At 43.5% G+C, this 26,137-nt stretch overlaps 1 protein-coding gene across 15 annotated transcripts in view; it reads left to right on the top strand.

Moving 5' to 3' along the window:
* The window catches only part of PCDH15 (protocadherin related 15), a 331,935-nt gene that overhangs the window by 53,430 nt on the left and 252,368 nt on the right, over positions 1-26,137 (top strand). For 5 of the 15 annotated variants that reach the window (XM_053984472.1, XM_053984474.1, XM_053984464.1 and 2 more), the window contains exon 2: positions 12,803-12,921. The exons of 6 other annotated variants lie outside the window; for them this stretch is intronic. In XM_053984472.1, coding sequence (XP_053840447.1) covers positions 12,831-12,921 — 91 coding nt within the window. In that variant the 5' untranslated portion in view covers positions 12,803-12,830. Of the gene's footprint in view, positions 1-12,802; positions 12,922-17,912; positions 17,936-26,137 lie in introns of those variants that run through there. 4 more of the 15 variants (XM_053984468.1, XM_053984466.1, XM_053984463.1 and 1 more) reach the window with 4 other exon arrangements.

Below are 26,137 nucleotides of genomic sequence, written 5' to 3'. Positions count from 1 at the left end.
CAGATCAACCTAATGTCTTGTAAACACCAGGTTTTTTAATGGAATTCATGGAAATGTCAGCTCAATACCCACAAAAATATCAAGTAGGATGATGAAAATGAGTGGAAGAGGGGGAGAATGTTATCAGGAGCCTGTGAACGTGTGCAGGCTGTCTATTCCAGAAGTGATCTCTGCATCTTTGAGTGCATTTCCTTGTTTGATTTTGTCCATTCTCCCACATCTGGCCTCAGAGACAAAATTGTGACCTTGTGTGACTGTAAGGGTGCTGTTCATTTAAGGACTGACAGAAAGCAACGTTGTTTTTTTCTTTATGACAGGTTACAGGAAATTGGTGAAACAATCTTATTTACTTTGTCAGCTTTTGAAATTTGAGAATAGCCCACTTTTAAAACATTATTTTGAGTGATGTGTTATTGCTGGGTTGTTAAGCTCTGATATTCCTGGATTTCCTTCAGGGATCTTACTGTTACTTGGATATCTTAATAGTTTTAATATAAACATTGGTAAACCCATTTTGGCTGATCTTTTAGAAATAGCCACCAGCAGAGGCCCTATGAGTAAAGTATCTAAACAATGAAATGTTTCATGTCCAATAAAACTGCTTAACCCATCCCAAGGGATGTGTTGCATTTACACTCAGGAAGTTAGCTGGAGCCATTTGAAATGCAGGATTGAGGTTCTTGTTGTGCATCACTTCCCCTCTGGCTGTTCCCTTCACTTCAAAGTTTGCTGGTGCTGGTGTGGAATTGTCTCTGTTGCACAACACTGGGGTGAGCTGCAGTGCTTTTCCCTGGCTTTCCCTGTTTCTTAACCCAATCTTGGGCTGAGCCTCAGCATGGGCAGAAGGGGAGGGGGGATTCTGCCCCTGTGCTCAGGTGAGACCCCACCTGCAGAGCTGCCCCAGCCCTGGGGCCAGCACAGGAGGGACCTGGAGCTGCTGGAGAGAGCCCAGGGGAGGCTCCAGGATGAGCAGAGGGATGGAGCAGCTCTGCTGGGAGGAAAGGCTGGGAGAGCTGGGATTGTTCACCTGGAGAGGAGAAGCTTTGGGGTAAACAAACTGTGGCCTTGCAGGGCCTGAAGGGGCTGCAGGAGAGGTGGAGAGAGATTTTGGACAAGGGCCTGCAGTGCCAGGACAAGGGGGAATAACTTCCCACTGCCAGAGGGGAAATCCAGGGAGGAATTTCTTCCATATATTTCACCTGTAAGGGGTGGGCAGGCCCTGGCACAGGATGCCCTGGGAAGCTCTGGCTGCCCCTGGATCCCTGGCAGTGTCCAAGGCCAGGCTGGATGGGGCTTGAAGCAGCCTGGGATGGTGGAAGCTGTCACTGCCCATGGCAGGGGGTGGCACTGGATGATTTTTAAGGTTCCTTCTGACGCAAACTAATCTGGGATTCACGCCCAGGACTGAATTTAACAAGGGGTGAATTTTGTGGGCTGAGTTGGCTCAGCTCAGCAGGGAGAAGCAGTTGTCCCTTCCCATGGATGAGAGGATCTACAAGGTCTCTGCCAGCCCAAACCATTTCTCTACCAGTAATCCCTGGCATGTATAGCCTACCTCCAGCCTGAAAACAGTTCCCTGTAGCAGCCAGGAACCATCTGAAAATCCCTGTGCTTGCACTTCTCCAAAAGTCATCTCCATAACTTTACTGTCTCCACAATCTCTTGTAAGATCCCATCTTTACCTCTCTTCTCTTCCTCAGAAGCCATTTCTTGCTGGATATTTGGCCAAGGAGATACTTGAGCAGATCAAAACCCACGTGTGGTGTTTAAATCCATCCCCAGCAGCTCTGGTAGGTACTCAGTGCCAGCTATCCCTGGATGAGTGCCTTGTGCCCATCCTGGTGTCCCAGCATGTGGGCACATCCCAGCTCTGAACACCTGGATCACCCACAGATCCAGCAGAACAAAACAAAGAGCCGGAAATGCCACATCAGTTCCTGCACTCAGCTGTGGGTGGGAGCACTTCTGAGAGTCTGGAAGGGTGGAAGAAAAGGATCTGCTTGGAAGATTTGGAGGCCAAGTGTCTTGGAAGAGCCAGCCTGGGTGCATGAGAGCCCTGGGTGTTCTGTAACTTAAGGAAAGCCGGGATCCAGAAAATCCAGGAAGTGAAATGCTGAGTGTTGGGGGTTGTTGATCAGCAGCAAGGTGTGTGAGGATATCTGGAGAAACAGAGGTTCAGGAGATGGGTTTATGTGATTGCCAGAGAGCTGAAAAGCAGCTGGAAGGATGAGGAAATTCAGAAGGTGGAATGGTTAAATGGAGTCATGAAGTCATAGAATGGTTTGGGTTGGTTAAAGCCCAGCTTATCCCACCCTCTGCCATGGGCAGGGACACCTTCCACTATCCCAGGCTGCTCCAACCTGGCCTTGGACACTTCCAGGGATCCAGGGGGTGCCACAGCTTCTCTGGGGCAGTGAAGAGAAGGAAGTGATTCCAGTTTTGTAAAGCCTGTTAAAAACATCAAAACATGAATAAAGATTTAACTACCTCCTTTCCTTCCTGGCCAACAAGCTCAGAAATCAATCCAAGCATAATCAAAACATGTAATCACCTCAGTTATGTTCGGTGCCTGTTAAGAAGGACTTTTAAGGGTAAGACCCCCCAAAAAAATACTGGGAAGGAAAATCCTGGAGCAGAGGAGTGGAAGTGTGCTGGAGGTTTGAGAGATGTGGTGACAGATGAGGGAAAGCTTGGAGAGCAGAAGGGCATGGGAGGGTTGGGAGAGGCTGTTCAGGAATGATGGGGACAAGTGGATTTGATGTGCAGAACAGACAGGGAAGGAGGAGATGGGGGAAGGCAAGGCCGGCCACCTTTGGGGCTGGCGTGCTGTTGGATGGGAGCAGGAGCCAACTGAAGGTCAGGCTTAAGGAGCAGAGGCAAAAAGGAGGTGAAGAACAGCAGGGATGTGCTTAAAATAATGAAAATCTGGCCTGGGGCTCCATTAACAGACTCCAGTCCAGCTGAGGAGGCTTCCCAAGAAAACTGGTGAGGTGTGAGAGAAGACTAAATGTACTAGGTTGGATATCTGAGGTTATTTGTGTTGAAGCCTCCTTGTGCACGTGGCTCAGGGGTTAAATAAATAATCTGTGATGTAAGTGCAGAATGTTGTCACTGATAACGTACCAAGGAGCTGATAAGGATGAAACTTCTGATTTCCTGCTCTTTTCTAGAAGAGAAACCTCAATTGATGTGAAAGAGCTTAATTTAGGCTGGGTTTTGCTGATGAGCCTGGTCCCTGGAGGGTAAAAGGGGAGAGTCCCTGGATTACTGGGGGTCAATAGCAGGTGGCAGAAGGAATATTTGGGATTTATTTGGAGCGTCCCCAAGGTGTGGAGCAAGGCAGGCTGGCTCCTGTAAAATAATGGGATGTACTTTGGTTTTTTAGGGGACTTTTGAATCCCGGTGCAGACTTCTGGCAGCTCTCTGGCTTAACTTCCAAAGCCTGGCCTAACTTCTGGGCCTGTAATCTCCAGTACCAAAATCTTCAACTGGTTTTGGGAGTGGCTGGATGACATCTCTGCTCAGGGGGTGTGCACATGTTAATTCTGACATGTTGTGCACTGAGCTACTCAAACACATCTCCTGCCACTACTCCAGGGTATATTTAACACTAGTCCTGCTCTAGTGACTACAGACAAGTAGGAACACATTTCCAGGAAACTGACAAGTTTAGTGTATTTATTTTTAAAAAATTTAAATAAAAATCCTCTCAGAGAAAGGAAGAGGCAGCATATAAATTCTACTTGAGAAAATGCCATTTTCTTCAATAAAATGAATGCACTTAAATTAATTTAAACTTAATTAATCTGGGTCATGTTCATTGTCCCGGTTTAGTTTGGGATGTTTCAATTTTTGTAAAAGTTTTTTAGCCAAAAGATGTGGAGCCAGTTCCTGGTGTCCTGCAAGGAGCACTCAGAGGGCTTCTGACAAAACATTTCCTGGTGTCAGAGAGATTTTACCCCTTGGATTCTCTCCTTTGTGTTATGTAATCCCAGGGAAGGATCCTTGGAGAGATACTCCTCTGGAAAACGAGAAATGGAGTAGTTTTTGGGATGGAATCCAATACCTATCTTGCAGTAAAGGCAATGAAACAAATCTTTGGGCTTTTCTATCAAATTATATTTTCATTATTAGTACTTCAATGTGTAATTTTGGCTCTGTGTGTATATTTTGTGAAGGCAAAGGTTATTGAAGAATGAACTGAGCTACTCCTGCCTAATATGGGTTGTATTTCTTTTAATCTTTTTATGTTAATGTTATTTTTCAGCTGAAGTCTCCTGACTCTGATATCAGGTTTAGGATATCTTTACTCTCTCTTTCTTCTGGAGGTACTATCTGCACAGTAGGAATTTCAAATGAACAGTCACAGCCAAACAGCTTCTTTTGTGACTCAAAACCTTCTGTGAAAACAATATTTTATAGGTGAAGTCCATACAGAGGAGCTGGAAACAAGAATAAATAAATTCACAATGCATGGAAAAAAGGGTTTTGTGGACAGGAATGAATGATGAAGAGCTGTAATCCTGTTAATCCATCCAATAGCTGCATTGCTTGTTAAAAAGACAGGACATAAATCACTGCTAGTGATGGAAGCAGGAAACAAAAATGCTTCTTTCTCCCTTCCTCAGTTATCCCATAAAGCTCTTTTCTATTTCTGTGAGTTTAGTTGAGTTTTCTCTGTGCAAACCTTCCGTGTATTTATCAGTCTTCTTTGTTCAGTGGGAATCGGCAGCATTAAATAGTTTTAATCCTTTTAAATCATCATCTGTAGGACATTCTGCTGGCAGGAGGGTGGGCAAGCACCCTTGGAGTGTCTGGAAAGTTTCCCTGCCCACAGCAGGGCTTGGAATAAGAAGAGCTTTAAGGTCCCTTCCAGCCCAAACCATTCTGGGATCCTCTGGCTACCACTGGTACATAGAGATGGAAAATAAAGAACTTTATAATTGATGCAATGTAGGACAATAGCTGGTTTGGGGTTTTGGGGGGTGCAACATTGAAATAAACTTAGAGAATTCCACATTGAAGTAAAAATGGCTTGTTAATAAACTTTTACATTGCATCTTTCCCAGCCAGGCCCAGGGGCAGCTGTGGTGTTCTCACTGAAGTTTGAAATTACTTTTTTGAGCTTTTTTGAGGCTTTACTTTGGCTTTGCAGTGGCAGCTCATCAACTCTTAGAGAGTCATTTCTGCAAGAAAGGCACAGAAAATAACAGGCTTAAAGAGTGGGGCAAAGAAAGGAACAAAACCAGCAGTCCTTAGAAGAATGGGAGCAAGCAGGAATATTTGAAGATTAATTATTTGAATGTAGATACAGAGAAAATGCAGAGGAATTTCAAGTTGCTGGTGAAATTTTAGTTCAGCTCCTCATGCAAATTGTAATTTTTTTCCTTGTTCTTGTGTCGTTGCTTTCTAAAAATGCTGCCTCCAAGTGAGGGTAAAAACTCAAGAGCTTGGTAACACAAGGAAAAGGGACAGATGCAGCATCAATATTCCACTTTTTAGATGTGTTTATTTATGTGGAACAGTCCCAGCAGCTGGGAAAAGGGAATTAAGGTGGGAGCAGGTTTGATCTTGAAATTTCATCTTAAAAATCTTCACGTTCTGAAAGGTCTTATCCAAGGAGAGGAGAACGATAAAATCCAACTCAAGTGTGCCAGTCCCAGAGCATGAGAGCACTTTAATAGGATTGAGTAAATCCAAGAGTCCATAGGCTCAAATACTCATGTGTTAACTGCTCAAGAAGTGTCAGTGAAATAAAACCTGGAGTAGTGTTTGGATTTTTGGAACCTCCAGAGCTGGAGGAAGGGCTGGATTTGCGCTGTAAATTATTCACTGTAGCACCAGCACAGCCAAATATTTGCTTATGCTTGAATAATTCTTCAGGAAAGCATTTAAGCAGATATTTGACTTCAGCAAACAGAGTTAGTCACACGTGCAACTGAATCAGAGCCAGAACTGGTTTTAACTCGAAGGTGAAGTCTTCCTTCCCTGGCTTCTCTCCTGGTTGGAGGGGGCTGTGAGATGGGATCTGGGACTGGGCATGGGAGAGAGGCTGTGGGCTGATATTCACCCTCCCAGGGTGCTCCAAGCTACCAGAGGTGATTGCTGATCTCCTGAGCTAGAATTGGGGTTTATTTTTGTGGTTAAGCCCAGCTGAGGCTGTTCTCCAGCCTAGCAGATGTGCTCTGGATATGCCCCACCAGTGAGAGGGGCTCAGGGCCTGGGCATGGGAACAGGGCTGTGAGCTGATCTTCAGCCTTCCAGGATGTCCCAAACTGCCAGAGGTGATCTCTGAGCTGGAATGATGGAATTAGAGTTTCTTTTTCTGGTTAAACCCCAGGTGAGGGTGTTTTCCAGCAGATGTGTCCCACCAGGGAGAGGGGCTCAGGGACTGGGTGTGGAAGGGACCTTGTGGGATGAGATTCTCCTTTCCAGAATGTCCTGAGCTACCAGAGGTGATCCCTGAGCTGGAATTAGGGTTTGGTTTTGTGATTAAGCCTCGGGTGAGGGTGTTTTCCAGGAGATGTGCAGCCCCAGTGAAAGAGGCTCAGGACCTGCTCATCAGAAGTAATCCCCCTGAGATATTCCATGGAATTCATGGATATGAATTCCATACCACGTGAGGTGACTCGAGTGTTGATCAGCACTGTGAGGCAAAACAGATTTGGGGTTTTTTTGGTGTGTGTCTGTTCTGTGGTTAAATAATCTTCCAGAAGCTTTTTGCTCGTGCTGGCACTTGAACAGAATTGTTTGGGTGGCAAAAAGCAAACGTTTGGGACACAGTTTTTAATAAACTGTAGCTTTAACCAAGGAGCACTGTCAGACTCTAAAGCAAGTTCCTCTCCTTTTTGGCTTCTGTAAGAGGCTTTTCCCTGCTGTTTTACTGGCATTTCTGATTTATTATGGCACCACTTCTCCAGAATAAGCATTCACACACCCTATTTTATGTCTACAAACTTTAAGAGAGTTCACCTGATCAGTAATAATGATGACCCTTATAAAAAACCACTATAATTTTTTGCTGTGTTAAAGCAATTCAGTTGCATCAACCTTTAAAAACTAAATACTTTTGAAGATTTATCACAATTGTAGGGTGCAAAGAGCATCCCCACTAAGCAAAGTGGGTCACTCCTGATTCTTGAAGGAGTTCAGCTTGTTGAGTAAATAATAGCACAGATATAAATGGATATTTAATTCCTTTTTAAATGCTGACTTACTCATCCAGGCACAGCAGTTTCTCAGGAGCTACTGTTTTTGACAAGTACATTAAATAGCAAATATTTGTTGACGTGTCTTATGAATTAATAATGCTCACTTAGTGGTTTCTGTTGAAGTTTGTCAGGGCTTTGAACCCACTGTAGGAGCAGGAACTACAAATTGTTTGCCTACAAATTGTTTTCAGATTTGCTGCTCGTGGAGAACAGTCAGAAGTTGTTGCTGGTGGCAGTTTGGGTGGTGTGGACACTCCCATAGTCCATGTTTCCTATGGAATTGGGTGTGGATGTGGCAGTTCTGGTGTGAGGGAGCCAGTGGCTCTGGCTTGTGGCAAACCTGGCCCAAAATTTAGATTTTCTTTTTTTGTTTCCCCCACTGATTTATTTCAAGTAGTCAAGAAAGATGTGGAGCTGTTAGAACAAGTCCAGAAGAGGTCATGGAGTTGCTCCAAGGGTTGGAGCCCCTCTGTTCTGGAGCCAGGCTGGGAGAGCTGGGGGTGCTCACCTGGAGAGGAGAAGGCTCCAGGGAGAGCTCAGAGCCCCTTCCAGAGCCTAAAGGGGCTTCAGGAGAACTGGAGAAGGACTGGGGACAAGGGATGGAGGGACAGGACACAGGGAATGACTCCCAATGCCAGAGGACAGGGATGGATGGGATTTGTGCCATTGTGCCATTGTTTATTTATATATTTTTGTAAATTCAGAATATAAAATATTTATCAAATATCTGTCACTTCTGTTATTCTTGGGCCTGGCTAATTAATCCAGATACACTTTGTAGTGACTGCAGCTTATTAAAGGCAGCCTAAAAATTCTTAGATCTTATTAAAATGATTAATAAAAGCCATTCCAGCCTAAATTTCTTTGTCCATTCATCAATTTGGGAGTTTTAGAGCATTGCTGTGTTTACTGCAATGAGAAAAACAGGATTGTCCACACTGAAAGTTGTTTCTGAATTATTTGCAAATATAAGTGGTAGCAAATGTGAATAAAATGAAATAAATTATTTTAGACTTGACCTTTCAATTCAAGACAAGAAAGACTTTAGGGAGTGTCCAGAGGAGACCATTGATGCTCCAAGGGCTGGAGCCCCTCTGTTCTGGAGCCAGGCTGGGAGAGCTGGGGGTGCTCACCTGGGGAGGAGAAGGTTCCAAGGAGAGCTCAGAGCCCCTTGCAGGGCCTAAGGGGGCTCCAGGAGAGCTGGAGAGGGACTGGGGACAAGGGATGGAGGCACAGGACACAGGGAATGGCTTCCCAGTGCCAGAGGGCAGGGATGGATGGGATATTGGGAAGGAATTGTTCCCTGGCAGGGTGGGCAGGCCCTGGCACAGGGTGCCCAGAGAATGGTTATTTCTTTTGACCATGGCCATGTTCTCCCCTGCTCCAGCTTCTAATGAATGCAAAGTTTTAAATCCTGTAATAACACCAGATCTAAAAGGAAATCATTATTGGAAGTTACTGTCACATTATTGTTCCTGTAAATATATTCAAAGTGCTTGAATGTCATAACTCAGATTAATTTACCTTCATCATCTCTTAAAATTTAAAATAAGAATATTTTTTAAGGAAAATACTGAGTCTTGTAGATATTTTGTGTGTCTTTACTTTACAGATTTTCCTCCTCTCATCAATTCATAGTTTTTCCTTGCCCTGTCTGGAGTTCAACCTTATTTCTTAGAGGTTGTGAACCTTCTGGCACTTTGTGGTAAATTGTGATTTGTTCTGAGCTATTTTCAAGTTAGTAGAATCATTTGAACTTAATAGTGTCATTTTCTGTACTTTATACTCCTGGCTTTTGAGAATTTTATTTGTTTCATAGGGTTTTTTAATTTTTTTTCTTTCCTGGTATAAATTAAAGGAAAAACCAGGATTTTTCTTCTGTTGTAGTCCAGTTGCATAGAGAGTTACTTATTCTGGGAGCAGCAGTGTTGCTATCCTTGTGGTTTAACTTGACATTTCATCAAAATCAAAAATAAATCTGTCAAGATTCCATCCTAAAAATCTCTCAGGAGCAGACTCCACTCAAGGGTGTCAGCTGAGCTCTGAATAACTTTCTAAAATAGAACATCATGATTGGAGAGCTGGATTTATTTTGTTTTTCAAGATTGTAAAATCAAATATCAGAGGCCTCAGAAGTGAGTCTGCGCACTTCTTTTTAGGTCTGATAGCACCTAAAATCTCTGTTTGGATAGGATTTTTTCCTTAGACTGACCTGAATACACCAAGAGTCTCCTGAACTTCTGTATTCTGGGATTTGAGATGTAAAAGGTTGGAGGCAAATACCACCTAATGGAATAACACTGCTTCAAGTGGAAAAGCAGTTGTCCCCAGTTCCTTCATGAACTTTTGTTAACAGGGGAGCAAACAGTGGTGAAATTCTGAGAAGTTCCAACCCCAAAATTCCCAGGAGGTTTGATAATGATGATTAACTGGAATCTATTTGGGTAATGTGGAAACAGCCTTGATTTCCAAGTAGTCAGCAGGAATAGATCATGGTAAAAGTCCTTTTGGGCATTTTTTTTGAAGGTGCTGTTGCAAATTCCAGATGACTTTGGAGTGGGCAAAGTGGAAGTTTGGATGACAGCAACCAAATGAGCATTTTGGGAAGGAGAAGGGAGGGAAAAGGCCTTTTTGAGCAATTCTGGTCTCCTCTCACGTGGGAATAATAGTTCCTTTGGGAAGAGTCTGGAATTCTCCTTTGAGCTGTCTCTTAACTTCCATTTTGCCACAAATGCCCATTTGAGCTGTCGAGGCTGCTGTCTCTTCTCTGAGGTTATTCCCTACAATTCCCTGAGAGAAGCTGATAGTGAGGAGAGGGGAGCTGGGTCTCTTCTCCCAGGGAATAGGTGAGAGGATGAGAGGAAACGGCCTCAAGTTGTGCTGGGGGAGGTTTAGATCAGACACTGGGGAAAGGTTCCTCATGGAAAGGGTTGTAAAGCACTGGAAAGGGCTGCCCTGGGGCAGTGGTGGAGTCTCCTCCTTGGAAGTGTTCAAGACACGTGTGGATGTGGCATTTGAGGACACGGGTTAGTGGTGACCACAGTGGTGGTGCTGCTTGGACTTAATGTGTGGATGTGACAGGCTGGTCAGAGAGCGAGAAAACGGAATTTGTTTTCTCACAATGGACCTGTGAGACTTTTTAGGGAGTTGTAGAGAAGCGATGATAACTTGTTAGTATAAACAATCTGCAGGTGGTGTTTTCCTGATGCTGTTGAGTCAGGGAACGGGCGAAATGACTCGCACGATTTCAGAAGGCAAAGTGAGCGTTTATTCAAAAGCACTTCTCTCTTTTATAGAGAACATCGTGAACATGAATTCCATTGGTCTTAAAGTAAAAACATTTCACCTGATTGGTACACCAGACTTAGGTCAGTGTGGTAGAACACATCTATGAACAATATGAACGGAAAGCAAGATAACAGATTGTTTATATTCCTCTCAGACTTTTTCCCAGGCTTAGCCTGTCAGAAATCTTTCTCTTTTTCTCTCTGACTGAACTGAGAATATCCACATTTTCCTACTCTGTTTTCCTGTTCTTCTCAAGAAGTTTGTGTGAAAAATGTTTTTGTTAATTAGCCAATCAAGTAGAATGTATCAAACCTAGTTATAAAAGAACTTTTGTATTAAAAGTGCTATTGTGTGAACCAGCCTGATTGTGGATTTGTGTCATTTCTTGCTCAATGGTGACGTTAATGACCTGAACGGTCTTTTCCAACCTGAAGAATTCTGCGACTCCACAATTCCCTGCTGGAATTTGGTCAGAAACAGCTGTAGAAGGGCGAAGGAGGAGAGAGGAGGAAGGAGGGTGCTTTGCATGGCTTGAATTCCAAGGTTCTGTGACCTGGAGCTGCTCTGTCGAGACAAACATTGGTCTGAAATGGGAATGAACAATCCCATGAGATCTCTGCTGGGGCTTCACTTGTTTGATGGCCAATATTGAAGTTCTTCCTGGAACTGCTGCTTGTTGCAGCCTGCACCAACCTCCTGCTGCTGGACAGGTTGGGAAAAGTCCAACCTGAGGGGAGGTGGAGCTTGGAAAGGCCTGTCTCCATCCTTAACCCCTGGATGAGAAGTGGTGCAATGTGTTCAGTGTAGACTTCAAAATGGTTTTGCTGCTGCCCTATATTTCTGCAGAATGTTGGTATTAAAATCCAATAAAGTCACCTGCAATTTATGGCTTTTACAAAGGGAAAAGGAGCTGTGCTTGCTGTGAGGGAGCCTCATAAATCACAAGATAGAATCATTGAATTTGGGAAAAACCTCTGACGTCCTGGAGATAACACCCATGTGAGCTGTCCTGCAAGCAAACTCAAGATACATACGTGTGTGTGTATATATATATATATATATATACTGTAATATTTATTTGTTATTATAAATAATAGTACTGTATTTATTTGTTATTATAAATATATAAATATAATAATAATATAGATATATATTGTCAACCACCTAGGAACTTTAAATACTTGAGTAAATATGGGCTGCTCCATCTGGTTTATTACATTTCCCTACTTGTTCTTCTCCTGTGGAAAAAAAACCCACATGTTTTCCTCAAACACTTGTCACACAATTGTTTTGCAAGTTTGCTTGATTTTTAATAAATGCAGCTATTTTTTTATACAATAACTCAGCTTGTATTGCTGAAAATCTCTTTTCATTCCATGCTCCTGTCATTGTATTTATGCCAGATTTTTTAAATTTGAAGGAATATTTTTAAATAATTCCATTCTGGACTGCAGAATTGTGCTAATTCTTTTTATTGGAACCATCAACCAGAGCTTTCTTTTAACTGTCTAATGTTCTGCATTCCAGGTGTACTCTGGAGTTCAGTCAGACCTGTCTTGGAGACTTTAGTGGAGAATTTTTTTGTTTGTTTGGGTGGTTTTTGTTTGTTTTGGGAGCCTGGAGGGGAAGGGAAGGGAGAGGGTTGTGGGGTTTTGTTTTGGGGTTTTATTTTTCTTGAGGGGTTTCTTTGTTTTGTTGGGTTTTTGTTTGTTTGTTTGTTTGCTTGCTTTTTGGGTTTTTTGTGTTTGTTTTTCTTTGTTTTTTAATTTTACTTTATTGATTGTGGGGGTCTTTTTGGTCTGGTGTTGGTGGTGTTTTTCTCATTTTCCTGGACACATCCCAACAGCCTGTGTCCTTAAAGAAGGCCATCCTCAGGGATCATTCCCATTTTTCCCAGGCAATGCCTTTGAATCCTGGGTCCCTCTGGCCTTTTGTAGTGAACCCTCATTTTAATCAGTGCAATTTCTCTGCTACAGTTGCTTCTCCAAGTGCTTGAAAGCAGGAGGGATACCATAAATACTTTATTGCAGGGAAATTATGGAAATCAGACCTGATTTAAGCCAGAACTTTGCATTTTCTTGACTTTGAGGGCTGTGCATGCACAGTTATTGAGTTAATGAGTACACACATCTTGATTAATGCTAATGGGGGTGTTCCTTCCTTATTTTATTTATTTTAGTGACTGAAACAATACCATGCTCTTAGAGACTGCATATCCCCTATGTAGTTACCTGTGAAAGAGTTTGTAGTGGCTCGGCTTTGTGCAGGTTGAGTAATAAATATGTCAAATCCCTCTTTTCCAGCTCTGCCTTGAGTGAAGCTTGACAGAAAATGGTCCAGCAGCTTTGTCTCTGGAAATGGTTCACAGTGGGGACAGCACTCACTGCTGTCCTGGCATGGGCTCTGGCCCAGAATGATGAAGGTAAGGTTTTGCCTGAGGGGTGGAGCTGTGGGAGGGCTGGGATGCCTCTGGAATTTCATTGGAATGTTTTTTTTTTTTCCCCAAAAAATTATTACTGGAAATAGTCTGTTAGGAAAAGAGGCTGAAAGAAAGGTCTGGGTGTGTTTTATGTTTCATGGCTGCAGCATCTAGTGATGATTGCATTTCCTGAAGCTGTTGGTTTAGCGGGCAAGATAAAATCTTCAGTTATGGTTATTCAGTGTTGGACTCGAGCATTGAAATTGGTTTTGTCTTATTCATTGTGCAAGCTTTAACACTAAACTTTACTTTGTTCATAAATCAGCAGTTGTGGTTACAACAGGAGATTGAGAGAATGGTTAATGACCAAAAACTTGGGAAAAAAATCCACAATGAGGGTTTTCTAGAGAAACAATACTTCAGGAGCCCTGAATCATGGCACCAGTAGCTCGTGTTCCTCCTCAGAGCATCTTGGCTGAATTTAATTAAAAGACACCAGAAATGTGTCCTGCCAGTGATCCCTGGTAATTAAAAATTACAGCCCTGGATAACTGATTAGGGTTTCTTCTTTTGAACAATTTAACAGCATTGAAGGGCAGAGTCTGTCAGAGTTGTTCCTGAATACTCCTGGGAATAATGAGTGGGATAAATGAAAACTGAGTATGGTTTCAGAATATCTGTAATGAAGTTGCTCATTATCCATGGTAACTCCATGTGGGTAGAGCTGTAATTGAACAAATTTATGACTTTGGCATCTGGATTTTGGTGTAAAAACCTCTATTTTGTCAGTTAGGAAGTAAAGTAATTTTGCTTTCATGGGAAGCCTTCAGTCCTGCTTGAATTATGCTTTGTTTTTTGCCATCGACTTGAAAATCTGTTTCTTGTTCTACTAATTGCTCTCCAAATGTCCTTTTATTCCCTTCCACCCCCCAGCCCAACCCTGCCTATAATGTACAGGAAAGCTAATTTAATTTTCTCCATTTTTACACCCTGTCATAATCACTGTCACTCCTGACACTGAAGTGGACGAGCTGCTCATATTTCACATATTTGCTCTGTGCTGGGGTACAATTAACTGGAATTTAATCATTTATTGCAGTGGAAGAGGGGGGACATCAGGCTGGTGAAGGTTGACCTTGGTGGTGGTTTGAAGAGGAAAATACTGGTTTGGGTGGAGGAGAGGCAGCAGGATGGCCTCTGGCATGTCCAGCAGCACAGGAGGACATGGGAAAGCAGTGGGAAGCAAAGCAGGATCATGGGGCTGTGGAGAGCCCTCAAGGGAGGCAGAAAAAAAAGAAAGCAGCAGTTTTCAGTGGGATTTTTATTTGTGCTCACGCTGACAGTGTCACATCTCTCCAAAAAGGCATCTTTGAGGAGAATAAAATGGGGGTTTTTGGTTGAGGAGCCATTTCTAGTTAGGCTTGAGTGATGGTGAAGTGTGCAAAACACAGATGGCCCAGACAGGACAGAAATAATTTGATTTCCTGAAGGGGAAAGAGGGATCCCTCGGGTGTCCATTTCTGTTCCTTTGCGCTCATATCTCAAATTCTCACCTCTGTATCCTTATCCCAAGATTGTTCAGAATCCTTTTTCTTCCAGGTGATTTAGAGGAAGGGAAGGGCCACCACTCTTTAATGGCAGTGTCCTGTGACAGAGTAAATACAGCAACTCCCTTACTTCAAAGGGGTCTGAACATAATTTTTGGGTGGATTTTTTTAGCCTAGCTCGTGCCAATTTATTTATCACAGAACCCACACTTGATTTTATCCTTGGTAATGGTCTCTTACATGGCCTGAACAGGGCAGCTTTGTTGTAATGAGAATAAATTTTTCTGGCTGTAGCCAAAATTCTTGCTGCTTTTTCAGGGGGACAGTTAAGAAATGCTGTTTCTTGAGGAACATGCAGCACCCTGATACAAACTGGACTGATTTCCTTTCCCATACTGTGTTCAGGAAAGAGTAACTGTAGCTAAAAGCACTTTGGATAAATTTCACAGTGGTGTAATAGAGAAAAAATGAGCTGGAAATGGATTTAAGCCAAGGTGGGGGACTGGTGACTCAGCAAATGGCACCCAGCTAATGAGGCAATGCTTGCAGGAATAATTACTTAGATATATGTTCCTTACAGCTAAACAGAAAATTCTGTTTAGGGCTGGGCCTGGAGGACTTCTGATGTGCAGGAACAGAATTTGTAACCTGAAATATAACACAGGAACATGTGTTCTTCTGGCAATTGTCATTTCCAACCAGTGTAGTTCTCTTAACAGCAGAATAAAAAACATAAATAAATAAAATGTCAGCTTTGGCAGAAATTATGGGCTATTTCTTTGCAGCCAGCATGCCAATCCTCCATTTTCCTGGTGGGAGCTGTGGATGTTGACTCAGTTTCTTGCCCCTCTTGCTGCATTTTGCTTCATTAGCTCATAATTTCTCCGTTTCACATGTTTTACTTGACCTCCCATGTCACCAAATCCCCCCCAGCCACAGCAATTAATGATGTCTCAAAGTAACTTCATCCAGGAGTGCCGTGGTCAGGCTGCTTTTTTCCTAGACTTCAGTAGGAAGTTTCCCCAGGATCCCATCTGCTCTTGGTGAAATTCAAGTACTTCCCATCTACTGCAGTCCCTTTGTATTCAAACCCACCCCCCTAATTCTTAAAAACCCCAAGACTTTTGTTACAGAGCCATGCCATCAGTCCTGATTTACTGTTGATGAGCCCATTCAGTGTTTAATTTCAATTCTTTCATCCAGTAATCCTTTTCTTCAATCCTGTGGTGCACCAGAATAAATGTCAGGCTTGAGTGTGGATGGGGAATATTGTGAGTATTTTTTGTTTGGTTTTCTGAAAGAAAGAGATCTGGTTTTACAATTCCTGCTGTTGTCTGTCTTCTAAACAGGAGAAATACTGCAAAGGTTGGGTTTTTTTCATAATCTTTTAGCTTAAGTAAAAGTAGAAATGTCACTGTAGCTGTGCAATATGTGAAATTAGGTCAGCTGAAATCTCTCTTATTTTTCCATTGCTGCTTTATTGAATTCAGAGGCAAACTCTGAGGCTAAAGGAATCAGGGAGGAGGAAGGTGGAAACACAGGATCAAATTTCTCCCTTTTTTTTTTTTCCTCTCTAATCCAATGTCTATGGCTCAAAGAAAAAAATTCAGCAGCAATTTGTGGCCAGCAAAGAAGGCTGCTGAATTCAAAACTCTCTGCACTTTATGCCAGACCAAACCAAACCAGCAGCAATTGTTTGCCAATTATAATATTTAATTGCCCAGCATTGAGTCCATACCTTTCATGAAAATACAAATGTGAGCTGGGGGGGCACCAATAATTTATTCTTTACTCTTAAAATATGAATAGAAGGCAAAAAATCATTCTGATCCCTTTTAAAAACCAAAAGCAAATGTGAGGATCCACCCACAAAATTGGCAATGGATCTGTTCTTGGGGTTTTCAGAAGTAGTGTAATGGGGCTGTGACTTGTGGGGATCTGTTTCATATCATGGGATCTTTGAAGGGTTTTTGAAGATTTTAACCTGAAGTAGATTTGCACTTTTTTATGCATGAATGAAAAGAACACTTGAAGGTTCTTATATTTCTCCTGAAGATTTATAGCTTTAAAAGAAGAATAGTAACAAAAATCCTGAATTCATACACTCAGAGATGAGCCCATCCTGGTCCTTTTGTTACCTTGTAAATTTGGGTTGTGTTTGAGGGGGTTCTACAGGGGCAGGAGGGGGAGGGCTGGGCTTGATGTCACCTGTCCCCCACATTCCCCTGACCCAGGGGTCTGTCACACACCAAAAATGTCAGTACTCAAGTCCTGCTTGTGTTTGGTGTGGAGCCAATGGAACCACAGGATCATTTTGATTGGAAAAGACCTTGAAGAGCAGCGAGTCCAACCATAATGCTGGGGATGAGGATTTCTAGAAGCCTCTACTCCAGAAATCTCCTGGAACTGTTCCATGAAATCATCCCTTCTGACTCACTTGAGGAATAATGCTTGTTTATCCCAGAGGAGATGCAAACAGGATGTTGGCTGTATTTCTGTTGGCATGTATGGCTAAGAAGGAATGCTCTCTTGATGATTTAATGTTGGTTTTTTCAACTCTATTTGGACTTGTCACTGTAGTTCTTCCAATCTTCTGGTTTCAGACTCATTTCCTTCCTTTTTCTTCCTTTCTGCTTGACTGTGGAACAAGAGATGAGCCATGGACACCTGCACTGTGGGATTTGGATCTCACTGCTGGCTCAGTGGTTTTGTTTCATTCCGAAACAAAATTTCACAAAATAAAACTGAGGCTAATCAGAAGATTTACTCATCCAAACATGGATTTCATTTCCTAAGTGTTCAGCAGATGGGTATTTTTTATCAGATTGTAATAAAAAAAAAATTTAAATGGTTTTTGGTTTTTGCCACTACCCTGAGTGGGAGTGACTTTTTAAGTAAGCTTTTTTTTTTTTTTCTGTGAAAAACAAAAGTGTCCAACTTTGCCACCAGGACTGTGCATCCCCTTCACCTGTTTTTCAAGGCCCCCTCTATTAGCTAATGTCTTTATTCAGTCTAACAATCTTCTGCTACAAAAATTGAATTACTTAGGGGCCTTACAAATCACCTTAAGAGGCTATTTTAGAAAGAAAATAGTTTCAGATCTTAATCTATTACTGTTGGGCAGGAAATTAACTGGGGAAAATGCATATTTGAGTACCTGGAGCTCATTGATCATTCCCTGAGCCCTGCACTGTACAGACGCAGGGAGAGGAGAGAAATGCCCCCAGGTTCTTGCCTGAGGGAACGTGTCTGTTCTTGGGAACAGGAGTCATTTGTGTGTTTTATGGGAACTTGCTGCATTTGGTTGGGAGCTGTGCCGTTGATCCTACAGGGAAAAGAGCTCTTCTTGATGTTGGTGAGTTGTAGTGGAGCCATTAAGCTCCTCTGAAGGGTTTAGTTCTTCAAAGTGCCTTTGAGTGCCACCAGCAGCACTTTGAGGCGACAGAAGATGAATTTCCCTGTGGTGAGAGGTGAGTTATTCACAAAACAGAGGCACTGCAAACGAGGTTCATCTCAGTTAATGTACAGATTTTAGCCCTGGTGGAAGGGACTGAGTATCCTGGGATCTCCCTGTGGCTGAGTGGAGAAGGATGAGGCAGGAAGCTGCTTCTGGAGAAGAAGGGAAATCCCAGATCCCAACAGCCTTGGAACCACCAGACTGTGGCATCTGGCTAGGAATGAGCCTCTTCCAGGCACTGGACTCCCAAGTTGGTTTTTTTTTCTGCTACCAAGATGAGCAAGGGCCTGGAGCATCTGGGTGCCCAGGAAAGGCTGAGGGAGCTGGGGCTGCTCAGCCTGGAGAGGAGCCCCAGCTGAGAGGGGCCCTCAGGCCTGGCTGTCCCTGTGTGCAGGGAGGGGCAGAGCAGGGCCCAGGCTCTGCTCCGGGGCCCAGCAATGGCACCAGAGCCACGGGCAGGGCCTGAGCCCAGCAATTCCCCCTGCACAGGAGGCACAACTTCTTCCCTGGGCAGTGCCCAGCCCTGAGCACATTGTGCACAGAGCCTGGGGGCTCTCCTCCCTGGGGCTGGGGCAGAGCTGTGTGCACACAATGCTGTGCCCTGTGCTCTGGGATGGCCCTGCTGGAGCAGGGAGGTGCCACCAGTGCCCACTGAGCTCCCTCAACCTCAGCCACCCTGGGATGCTGTATTTCTCCTGCCCATGTGTTGGATTGTTTGGATTTCAGGCTATCAAACATCAATGCTCTTTGATTCCTCTAGGATTTAACTGTCCTGAGCCATCCCTTGGTGGGGGGAGGCTGTGAGAATTGAGCTGGCTCTTTTCCTCCAAGGGCTGGGTTCCTAAAGGTGCTGCTCACACCTGGGAAGGGAACTTCTGATGCAGGGAAAGCAGAAAGGCCCCTAAAAGTGCCCTGAACACCTTGTGTCCTCTCCAGAAGAGTTGCTCACACTTTGGGACTTGCAGCTCGAACTCCAGTGATACTTTTAGGGCTGAACTCCTAAAAATGTCTGTGCACTCATATGCTGGTTTGTGGTCATGTGTGTGAGCAGAGCCACTGCAGCTCTTCAGTCATGAACTTTCTGATTCATTCTTCAGCCAGGAAGACATGTTGTGTCTGTTCTAAGCAGCATGAAGACTTGGAAGGCCAGGACCTTTCCTTTCTGGTTTTCTCTTCAGCAGAAGCACATTTGCAGCTTAGTTGGGCCACTAGATTTTAGTACTAAGGCAGCTCATATAAATGGAATCTGTTTCTTTACTAGGAAACCCTAAAATGTAAATATTTTAACTTTGGAGGAAATCAGTCTTTGAAATTCTATTTGAATGGCAATAATTTAAGTAGTTTGACTTTCAAAGAACTAACTGAGACACTACAACTGACAGGATTTAAAATCTGCCTCAGTGTCATGTCTTTCATCTCATACTCCATCAGTAATTTGTTGCCTGTTCAATTTTAGTTTTTATTGGCAATATTGTATTTGTAGCAACAGTTTGGAAGCACAGAATTCCTGTCTCTTGGTGACCTGGAAGGTCAGGAATTCTTTCTTTACCTGCTGCCCCTGTCATGTTACTTTCCAAACCTCCTTCTCATTTCTCCTTGTCTGTACCACTATGAATTATTTTCTGAATCCTTACATGTGGAGAGATAAACTGTGGTAGAAATTACAGAAACCCTCTTACTCTGGTTTAATCTTGTTGGGGTTTTTAAAATGAGAAGTAGTTGTTTAAAACAAGGCACAGGAACTTCAGCTTGATCAAATCTTGTTTTTGTAGGATTTGATTTTCACATAACAAAACAGACTCGGCTGTATCCCTCAGGGCATGGGGTCTATGTGTTCTGAATCACTTCAAGTGCCCAGAAACTTCCTTGTTGATGGTGATCATGGACTCTTCCTTCAGGAGGCTTTAAACAGGGGTCTGGGTTTGCCAGAGCCTCTGGAAAGTCTGGACTTCTGCAGGGGCTGAGTTCCTGCCCAGGTCAGCAGGATCTGTGTCCAGAGAGCCCTGGAGGGGCTGGAGCGTGGCCAGGGAAGGGAATGGAGCTGGGGAAGGAGCTGGAGCCCCAGGAGCGGCTGAGGGAGCTGGAAAGGGGCTCAGCCTGGAGAAAAGGAGGCTCAAGGGGGACCTTGTGGCTCTGCACAACTCCTGCCAGGAGGGGACAGCCAGGAGGGGTCGGGCTCTGCTGCCAGGGAACAGGGACAGGCCAAGGGGAAACGGCCTCAAGCTGTGCCAGGGGAGGCTCAGCTTGGACAGCAGCAGGAATTTCTGCATGCAAAGGGTGCTCAGGCCTTGGCAGGGGCTGCCCAGGGAGCTTTGGAGTGCCCATCCCTGGAGGTGTCCCAGGAAGGGCTGGAGGTGGCACTCAGTGCTCTGGGCTGGGGACAAGGTAGGCACTGGGCACAGCTGGGACTCCATGGACTGGGAGGGATTTTCCAGCCTCAGTGACCCTGGGGTTCTGTGATTGTTTGAGTTGACAAGGTGGGGATCAAAGTTGGGCTGAGAGATCCTGGAGGGCTTTTCCAGCTTCAGGGACTCCATGAACTCTGCTGGAGTGTGCAGTGGGAGCAGCTCCTGTGGCTGGGCAGTAATCCTGAGGGCTGAGCTCTCCCAGCTCACTTGAACGTGTTCGTTTTGCAGTGATCATTTTTACACTTTCGCATCGTTACTGCTCAGCTGTTGTCTGCCATTAAACACAGGCAGGGGTTTTTCTCACTGAAGCACATGAAAACTCTGGGATTTTACATGGAATGCCCATGCCCCAGAAATATCAGGGGATTTGAACTGCAAACCCCAAAGTACACCAATACCCCCCAAAAACCCCAAACCAAACTCTCTCCCCCACACTTTTTTCACAGACATTGCTGTAATTTTTGAATGCCTAGGTGTGATCACTCCAAGCCAACCACTTTCATCTCTTCTGGAGAATCTCTGTTGGAAGACAAGTTTCCTGTTTTGTTTTCTTTTTTTTTTTTTTTTTTTACATGGTGAAAAGACAGGTTTTGGGTTAGGTTGGAAAAAATAGTAAGAAAAAGAAGCCTCTGTGCTTTGCAGTATTTATTAGACAGTGTATTGAGGCATGGCAAGCTTTAAATTGGCAGGGAGATGAACAGCTGATACATGTAGGCAGAAATCAAATGTTTAAATAATGCCAAATTATCCTGCTGCACATTGTTAAACATGAGTGCAATGGGAAGGGCCAAGGAGGTGGGGAAGGAAGCAAGGAGAGAAAATGTGCTTTTCAATTGATTAGAGAAAAATGGTATTTCTCTGCAATTGAAGGCTCAGTTCTAGTCTGAATTTTCCTGGAAAGCTGATTTGCATAGGAAGGGGTTTGTGGTGTGAGTTTTTGTTTGCCTTCAATATTGTTTCAGTTCCCTTTTGTGAATTTAATAGTGCTCCATGATCACTTTTCATTTCAGGAACATCTTATTGGGATTTAAGTTCAAGGAATTGCAAACTCTTGGGCATCTTTAAATGTTCAGAGCAGGAGACCATAGAATCCCAGAATTATTTGGGCTGGAAAGGACCTCTGAACCTGAGCCTGATGCCCACCTTGTCCCCAGCCCAAAGCACTGAGTGCCACATCCTGTCCTTCCTTGGACACCTCCAGGGATGGGGACTCCAAAGCTCCCTGGGCAGCCCCTGCTATGTCAAACATTTTTTGGTTCTGTACCAGAATATATTTGGTTTAATCTCTGATTTATAAACTGCTGATTTTGCCAGCAATATTGTTGCCAGCAACATGAAATATTTATTTGTCCCTTTTGATTTGACCTGCTGGGCAAGTCTGCCATGGGATAATTTCACACTTTATTTCTAAGCAGAGTTGTTTGAAGGGAATTGTTTGGTCCTAGAGGGAAACACAGTGTTAAGTATCTTGGGGCTGCCTCATTTAAACATTTAATTTGATCTCCCAGCTGGTCTTAACTTAAACCAAGGTTTCTGGTGTTGTCTGGTGTCGCTTTTCTCTATGACCAGTTGGCCAATGCAGCCTAATTGTGTTTCTTGAGAAGAGGCCAGGCTTTTGATTCAATTCCAAATAACACAGCAGAAAAATGGATTACTGCAAAATCATAGGAAATTTTGAAAAAACTGAAAAAAAAAATCAAAGAAAATATAGTGGAGTAGGTTTTTCATTCCACCTAATGGTGTTGGATGAACGTTTCTAGTGTTTCTATTTTCCCATCTTCTTACATAGAAACAATGGATTTTACTACTGTATTATTTTATTACTGTTAAAGAGATTTTACTCTTTGCAAAAATTTCTTGACCTCCTCAGATTTTTTGCTTGATAAAATGGTTGGGATCTTGCCACCTGAACTATTACAATGCTCAATGTGCTGCTGTTTTGTTTAGAAGGTGAAGTTTCACATCCACAAGTCAAGAACTTCAGCTTTGCTCCTTCTTCAAGGGTTTGTTTGGGGTTTTTTTAAGCCTTCCAAGTTTTACTTCAGTATTTTTTATTGCAAAACTAATTCCACAAATCTGGGCAGTGTTCTTTGTGACTTTCTGATAATTTGAAGGATTTTGTGCTAAATATAAAAGAAAAGCATTTTGTGGAGAGGGACTTTTCATGAGGATGTAGAGTGACAGGCGAATGGCTTTAAGCTGGACGAGGGCAGGGCTAGATGGGATACTGGGGAGGAATCGTTCCCTGGGAGGGTGGGCAGGCCCTGGCACAGGGTGCCCAGAGCAGCTGGGGCTGCTCCTGGATCCCTGGCAGTGTCCAAGGCCAGGCTGGAGGCTTGGAGCACTCTGGGACAGTGGAAGGTGTCCGTGCTCATGGCAGGGGGTGGAACTAAAAATAGCCTTTAAAAAGTCCCTTTTCACTCAAATCTTTCTATGATTCCGAGCAGTTGCTCTGCTGTTACACACAGAAACACAAAGGAAGCAGGTTCTTCAATGCTTTGGGGTGTCTTTTAAAGTCATTTTAGATTTTTTTATTGCTGTTGTATTCATGGAAAATATACAGAGAACTCTGAGTTGATGCTCCTAATCCATCTATCAAACAAAAGCCTCTTCTCACTCTGTAGCACTGTGCTCCACAGGATTCACTGCTGCTCCATTTAATTGGGATACATTTCCTACCAGGACAAAGGTACTTTGTGAGTTTATCATACAAATCAGATCTTATAGAATATGGTGTTTCAGTGAAGGGGGAACTATAAACAAAATCTCTATCAACAAAGCCAGCAAAATAACATCTCTGAGTGATTGATGGCTGCTGTGGAAATAAATTCAAGCCTGTGAAAGTTTCGTACAGTTGCAAATGTTAGAAAAGGTAAGATATATGGGATGTTCAAATACAAATGATGTGCAAGTGCATTATTTACAAAAGGAAAGGAAAAAACCCAAAAAAAACCCAGAAAAGGTTGAAAGTGTAACTCACAGAATCAGCCACATCCAACCTGGCCTTGGGCACTGCCAGGGATCCAGGGGCAGCCACAGCTACTCTGGGCACCCTGTGCCAGGGCCTGCCCAGCCTCCCAGGGAACAATTCCTTCCCAATATCTCATCTGGAATATTGGAGGAATCTTCCCCCTCTGTTTTCATTTAATGAGCTTGGGCACATGGGCAGTTAAGAAGTTGTAATCAAATGGAGCTAATCAGGATGTCACAGCCTCATGCCTCTGGAGTGCTGCTCCAGTCAACTGCTCCTCACATCTCCAATTTGACCTGTTTAGGTAAGAAACTCTCTCGGTGAGGAGAGTGGCACAGGCAGTGGTTTTCAAGCTCCAGGGGCTGAGCAGTTAGGTTTCCAAGTCTTGGTGTTTTTATTCTGCTCAGGATTGGTGACTAACAGGTGAGGAAAGGCTCTGTTTACTCCAGAAGCCTGATTGTACCAGAGTATTTTAAATATCATTGAACTGCTCAGTATCTAAACTCCTTCCACATAATCAGCTCCACATAATCATTGACCCCACTCTTGTCTGCTAATTAAAATAGTTAAGAACAAACTGCCAGGGAAAGGCAAACTCTGAATGGCTTCAGATAAACAACTGGTTTCTTATTTATCCAGAATTAAACCAATCATGAACCAGAATCTTGCCCCCAGCCAAAAACAGCACTTAATTTTAAACTTAAAGAACATGAACAATCACGCACAGAAAATAATAAAAAGCTCCCAGAGCTGTGCTCAGTTGTTTTCTCGCCCACCCTCTGGATAGAACCTTTGTATAATTAAGTACTGGAGGTCTGCAAAGAAAATATCTTACCTGCTTGTTCTTCCCGTGTAATCAATGGCTTGGGATTTATTGTGCAGCTGGCTAATACAAAATTAATCAAGCTCTCCATTTCATCCAGCCTGGAGCTGGAGCAGAGGCTGAGAAGCTCCGTGTCAGGTGTGCTGCCTCTTTATCAGTGTCTGTAGGTGAGATAAAATCAAAAAATAGCGCTTCAGAAACTGAAGGGAATTAGGAGGGGAAGAATTTGGGCATTACTGAACGCTAAGAAGATTTAAATCCTACAGAAATACCCATGCAATTGCTGTCTCATCTGCAGGATTATTTCCTCTGCGATCTCTGAGGGGAAAACCTTACAGGAAGGATTTGAAAGCTGCCCTGAATCCTTTTATTTCCAGCTATTAGAAATTAAACTGAGTCCAGCTTTAGGATTTTATCACTCTGTCCTCCTGCTGGTGGCCTCTGTGTAGCCTGTGGATCCAAATTACTCATATATTTTTATGAATTATAATTTGTACAGCTAAGAAAAAAAAACATTCTTTTTGCTGCCCATCCTTGCTGATGGAAAACTTCCCTGGATGTGCACCTGGACTGGGCTGACTTAGCAAGGACAGCTTCTAATCCTGTCCTTTCCAGGCAGGTGCAGCTTGGAGAAGGGTTTTATGTGTCCTTAGGTCTTTGGAAGCAGCACTGATAGGCAGAGGCTGAGATTCCTTTGGCACTTCCCATTTTCCGTAGGAGCCAAAACACTGAGCGAAGTTGTATCCTTACAAGGAGAGATGATCAGTCTTAATTTCTGCCAGAAAATATCCTCCTTTTTTTAACTTTTTATTTATTATTATTAATTTAAAAAATTACTCTTTGCAGCAAGGAGCTGAGTTGCATTTTATGCTAATTTACATGTGTAAATTAAAATAAAATTAATGTACATAGGTAAACAAATATAAAATACAAGTTCAGCTTCTTTCCAGCACCAGGACCGGAATTTATGATTTTTTTTTCTACCATTTCATAGGGTCATTGAGGTTAGAAAAGCCCTCCAAGACAAGGCAGTCCAAGCCATGCCCAATCCCCACCTTGTCCACAGCCCAGAGCACTGAGTGCCACCTCCAGCCCTTCCTTGGACACCTCCAGGGATGGGTACTCCAAAGCTGCCTTTTAGAGAATGATATTTTTCCATGCCTTCAACTCTCCTGAGAGTGGAGCCAGACAGCGATTTTGATGGTAATCACGACATCCTGTAAGGTGTTTATTTTTCAAAGTGTTTTCTAAGGAGGTAAAAATGGAGAAGTAAATATTCTCAGGCTCTGGAGTCAATATTGCAAGGGATATGAAATGTCTTTTCCAATGTAGCAGAAGCCCAGCAACTCTCTCCTTGCAGTTTATCAGTTGGTTGATGATAAAGGTTTCAGACAGCAGATGAACCTTGCTTACACTTCATTTTCACCATGTTATTAAAGAAAAATACGCCACAAAGAAATCATCCTGACTAAAGTTTCTGGAAGGAGTCTTTTAGTGTTCAGAGGCTGGAGAGTTCACACAGAAGCAGCTGTGATAGGACAAGGGGGACTGGCTTCCCACTGCCAGAGGGCAGGGATAGATGGGATATTGGGAAGGAATTATGCCCTGAGGGGATGGGAAGGCCCTGGCACAGGGTGCCCAGAGCAGCTGTGGCTGCCCCTGGATCCCTGGCAGTGCCCAAGGCCAGGCTGGATGGGGTTTGGAGCAGCCTGGGACAGTGGAAGGTGTCCCTGCCCTGGATGGACTTTAAGGTCCCTTCCAACCAAAACAAGTCTGGGATTTTATATACAGCACCTCTGATTTTAACATCACTTTTTGGGAATCCTCTCCAGATGGATGCTGGAGAGCACTGTGAGCTGACAGGTGCTGAGTCCAACAGTCCTTTGTCCCATCCCATAATTCCTCCCTCACAGAGTTGCTTTACAGAGGAGATACCTGTAAACCTTCCATTCATTAAAATAAATCCTAAATAAAAGAGTTCAAAGGCTGTCACCACTTTGCAATTTCCAGACA

Source organism: Vidua macroura, chromosome 8 (genome assembly GCF_024509145.1).
Source record: "Vidua macroura isolate BioBank_ID:100142 chromosome 8, ASM2450914v1, whole genome shotgun sequence".
NCBI classification, from domain to species: Eukaryota; Metazoa; Chordata; class Aves; order Passeriformes; family Viduidae; genus Vidua; species Vidua macroura.
Note: the sequence above shows the minus strand (reverse complement) of the source record. Positions and strands in the feature narration are given on the sequence as shown.